Consider the following 5,173-nt stretch of genomic DNA (forward strand, 5'->3'; position numbering starts at 1 on the left):
TCACAAGAACTGTAGAATGTTCACTCTTGTCCCTTTTCTTTATATTTAAACCTCCTTCATTTAATGCATAGCTGTACTTGACACAAACTGATGTCCTGTAGGAAGCTGTGTTAATTGCTTGTGGTTAAAATTTGTTGGAAGAAATTTAAAATGTATTTCATCAGCTCATAATGAGAAGGGGTTCTGTGAAATACACTGCTGGATGATTTTTGTCCTTGTATGAACATCTAGAGTGTTCTTCCATAAACTTAGATGGTGTACTTCTGTACTAGTGATAACTGTGTGTCACTGAGGGTAGATTTGGAACATAAGCATGCTGTGACCATAAGAAAGAAAAAAGTAGCATTCTTATCCTTGAAAATCACATGAGCTAGATGTCCCAGAAGCCTGGTAACTAGAGCCTTTATTGCAGTAACATTGGGGATCTAGCAAAAAATCAAATTGTGGGCTCCACCCTAGACATATTTGGATTACAGATATTTGACTTTCAGAAATTTTCACAAATGACTTTAGCCTATGCTGGGATCTAAGACCTAAAATGGATGGTAGAAAATCCATAAACTGAGAAAATTTTGCGTAACTGCTAGTAGATTCCATCCTCTGTTGTTTAAATTTTACTTTGCTTTCAAAGAGGATGCCCCAAAGAAGTATGATACCTGAGAAATTACAGAAGAGGAGGGCCCAGGTTGCCGAGAACAAGGTCAAGGCCAAACACCGATCTGGGGTCACTCCTGTTCTTCCTGTGAGGCTGACCAGTTGCATCTTCACAAGGCCTGTGACTAGAATAACTTCCCACCCTGGGAATAAGACCATGTGCAGGAAAGACGAAGAGAAGCTGGTGAAACCCCGGCAGCTCAGCGCATTCAGAAGACTGCAGCAATATCAAGAAGACAGTAAAGGGGAACAGTTCCATCCATTGGACCTTACAAACCCTGTACAAAGAACTGCACTGGGAATGCAGGCTGGAGCCAGAGTTCAAAGGCGTGCTATTGACTTGCACACTTGCCCTGATTTCACCTCTGCCCAGCCCCCGAGTTCGGAAAGGAAGGTGCAAGGGACTCCTGAGCTGTCGCCACCTTCTTTCTACAGCCAAGGGGTAACAACAGCTGTGGCTCTTCAGGTGTCACCTTCTTTCTACAGCCAAGGGGTAACTATTGCAGACATCCGGAGACAGACCCGGAGGGTAAAGAAAGCCCGGAAGAAACTGGCTGCGGCTTTGGAGGCAGATAGGCTTGCCAGGCAGGCTGAGAATATGGGAAACGGAACATACCTGAGTGTTCTGAAAACTGAATGAAAACAGAGTGTGGTAGCCTCTGCAATTTCTCCATAAAGGAACTTTGTATGTCTTTTTTGTTTTATTTTTTGAGATAGGGTTTCTCTGGGTAGCCCTGGCTGTCCTGGAACTCTGGAGACCAGCCTGCCTCTGCCTCCAGAGTGTTGGGCTTAAAGGTGCCCCTCCACCACCCAGCATTACTTGTATGTCATTATATAATAATCCTACTCTCATGATGATATACACAAATTACTCCTTTTAAAGCTCTTTTGAAAGCCAACCAAATGACCAGTAGTGTTTTAAGTAAATGTTTTTAATTTTGTTAGAAATGATTGTGAAACTATCCTTTAGGTCAGCTGTGATCTACAGTAGGACTCTGGAATAGATCCAATAGCTACCCACAAAGCAAAGGAAATTCCTTATTTTATAGCATTTAGATGAAAAGGGTCTATGATTTAGCAGGTAGTTTAGTGAAGCTACCAGGTGGATTACAAAGCTTTCTTTCAGGTTAGGCAGGCCTGGCTACCTTGAAGGTAATCCTCTGTCCTTCCCTACCACAGAACTGCTACTTGCTAGGTGTTTAGCTTCTAGTGATGGTACTAGATCACATATAAGACTGAAACTCTGGTTGCCTTAGCCCTGGAAAGAGAGAAGCCGCAGCTGGTATGGCTAATCCCCTCTCTAGTGCTATGTCTATGACCTAACAAGTAGATAGTTTTATAATATAATATTGAGAGAAGAAAGGGGCACTTTACTCAAAATTGTTCAATTTCGGGCTATAAATTTTTAAAACTTGGTGATTATTGGAATCTCATTATGTGGACCAGGTAGGCCCTGAATTTGATCCTCCTGCCTCAGTCTGATGAATGGTAGGATTACAGGCAAGCATTCCACATCTAACTGTAGTTTGTTTGTTTGTTTTTACTTTTTAGTCTACAGGAATAATCTAGCCTGGGGCACTATTTAGTGTTTTATACTAAGTATTTAACTTAACACTTATATTAATGAAAGATGATCCATGTGCTGCAGCTTTAGATACCAGTGTCTTGGAATTGTTTTTGTGAAACTCCCTGTTGTAATCCTAAACTATAATAAAGGTTTCCATTTTAAATACAAGTTCAGAGATTCTTTTACATGATAGTAATTTGATGCCATAAAGATATTATAGATGTGGTTATAGCTGTCATTTATCAATCCCTCTGTACTAGCTCTCTGCCATGAGCCACACCTCCATCTTCTACAGCTAATTTGAAAATAAATGCATTTTTTATAATATAAAGTTACATAAGGTCATTTGCATTGGAGAATACAATGCAGCTGGGCATGGTAGCACACACCCTTAGTCCCAGCATAGGCAAGCCTGAATATATGCAGCTAGTCCAGGACAGTCAGAGCTACACAGAGAAACCTTGTCTCAAAAAACCAAAAAACAAACCAACAAACAAAAAAAACCAAAACAAACAAAAAAAAACCTCCCCAACCCCCCAAAAAACCTCAAAACAAAATCATAAAATAATTTCACTTTGACATATTCCCAGTACCTCACTACCCTTCCCCTCCCACAAATCTTTGGTTTCTTGTTATTTCAATTTCTACCTTCATGCCATCACTATATGATTCTATGTATCTATAAAGGACTCACAAACAAAACATGTCTTTGAGACATAAGTCTACCAGAAGACATTTTTTTCATTGACATGTCTTGATGTCAGAGCCATTACGTTCATCCTCACTTTGTCTACATCTTCCTAGATATAAATGTAGTATTTAATGTAATGAACCAGAATTCAATGGAATAGGAAAGAATCCTGAGGGGAATTCAATTACACCAGAAGGAAAAATAGCCACGGACACCTAATGGTTATTCTTGGTTAACTCATTAGATGGTGAGATATAAAGCATTTTAATAAAACACACATCTGAAAGTTTTTCAAAGTTAAAAAAAAAGCAACTGAAACACTCTGGAGATGTCCGTGAGGTCAGTTTCAAAGTTCATTAGATCCTGGGGTCTTAATCCTAACCAAAGGCTTAATGCATGAATGAATTCAAAGTCTGAATAGAGCTGGATTGCTAGAGGTTTGTTTTGAAGATTATAACTGTAAGGATTATGTCCTTAATTACATCAGCAGCCTGCAACGACATCCCAGCCTAAAAAGTGGGCATGCTCCCTGCCCATTTTCTGTATCGCCTGTCCTTCCGTATTCTTTTCCCTCCGTGTGGCCTCTTTGTCTCTCTCTCTTTTCCTTTCTCTCCTAATAAAGCTCTAGAAAGGTAATGGCTCATGATTCTTCTGCCACTGCAACATCTATCGGCATGGCTGTCATGGGCAGTGGCCAGCCACCAGCGCCACTGCTTAACCAACATGGTGCCGTGACTCGGATAGGTCATTGAGGACCTGCTGCCACTTGCTGCTTCCTCCCCCATCCAGCGAGACCACGAGTGTGCACGTCCCTCACCTCCGTTGGGCCCACACACAGTTATTGCTACTGCTATCGCCAGGATTCTTCACCATAGTGAGTCCGTCGTTCTCGAGGCTATAGTCTAAGCTATATTCTTTGCAATGGATACCCCTGGAGTTGTCCTTGGGCTGTGCTGGCAATAGCAGACACATTTCCCCTTCTGACGAGGGGGTCAATGCTGTCTCCGATCCACTGTGGACCAATGGTATAGCAGCTGAAGCCCTTAGCATCCCTTGAGGAAGAGTACGGCTAACTTAAGCTGCTTCATAGATCTTTCTTCACTCCTTGGGGATGCCTGGGATTGGAGTCTGATCTCAGTTTGTTTGTTATTTTAATTTTTCTCTTGGCTACAGCCATGGGACAAAGGGGCAGATATATTTACTACTTAGATTGGCAGATGGGGCAGGTATTGATAAATCTGGCCACATAACAGCTTTGCGGAAACTTCTGCCAGCAAACGGGCAAATAAAAGAGTTACTTTATCCCCAAGCTTTCTGCTAAAGCTCTGAATCCTCCTTCCTCCCCATTTCTGTTTCTGCCATGTGCAACCTTTTCTGTCGACTTCTGCCGGCAGTGGGTGGGCTCATATGGGCAGGCTTGGGTGGCTTCTATGGACTCTGTCCAAACTCACCTTAGCTCCACCCACTCATTCTCAAACTGCCTTGGGAGACACAGACGGATCTGGAAGTGGCTAAGATCCATACAAATAAGTTTACAGTAGTCAGGATGGCTCTTAAGCCAAAAATCAGCTTATAGCCTCAGACAAGTCTTCCAAAAGGATCGGTTTATAGTCTCTGCATCCTGGCAGATCTTCCAAAAGCTGTCCTTAAGCCACCAATCATCAGAAAAAAAAAAATCAAGACACAGAATAAAATCTGTCTCTTGTTCCCCAGACCTCCCCAACTAAAATTTAAGCATCTGGAGAGCAAGGCTCCTGATCCCACAGGCAAAAAACATCATCTGTGGCATTTAAGGTGTGCCAGGAAAGAGATAAAAGCCCCAAAACAAAATTGCCAAATGCTGGCATTTGCTGACTCCCAAAAGCTGTTGGGTCCCTGTTTTAAGTGAGGAAAAAGGCCACGGGCCAGCAAGGGCCCTGTCAGGCCATCAACAGCCTTGTTAAATGTGCTGCCTATAAAAACAACCACTCAGCTGACTGCCCCCAGGCACCAAGACACATGGGTACACCAAGCTAAGACCTCCAGCAGACCTAGGCTTGGCTACAGACATGTCAGGAAACCCAAAACACAGCAGGGAAGCTATCCATTTCTTTCCTTCTGGACACCAAAACCACTGACTCAGTCCTGGGAGTTTTGGGATGTCACCTCTCCTGTCTCTATCATCGGGTACAGAGGACAGCCTTACCCACCTCAGCAGATTGCACTTTCAGAGTTACTTAATGGAAAAAGATTTCCAGCTAAGATAAGAGCTCATTGTCTCA

The 5,173-nt window shown here is 42.6% G+C and overlaps 1 protein-coding gene across 1 annotated transcript; it reads left to right on the forward strand.

The window, feature by feature from the left end:
* Positions 1 to 649: 649 nt before the first annotated feature.
* LOC118586934 (putative methyl-CpG-binding domain protein 3-like 5) lies at positions 650 to 1,294 on the forward strand. Its single transcript, XM_036192390.1, has one exon. It carries the CDS (start codon positions 650 to 652, stop codon positions 1,292 to 1,294), a length of 645 nt encoding a protein of 214 aa, XP_036048283.1.
* The last annotated feature ends 3,879 nt before the right edge of the window (positions 1,295 to 5,173 follow it).

This window comes from Onychomys torridus, chromosome 7, assembly GCF_903995425.1.
Source record: "Onychomys torridus chromosome 7, mOncTor1.1, whole genome shotgun sequence".
In the NCBI taxonomy this organism is placed as follows: Eukaryota; Metazoa; Chordata; class Mammalia; order Rodentia; family Cricetidae; genus Onychomys; species Onychomys torridus.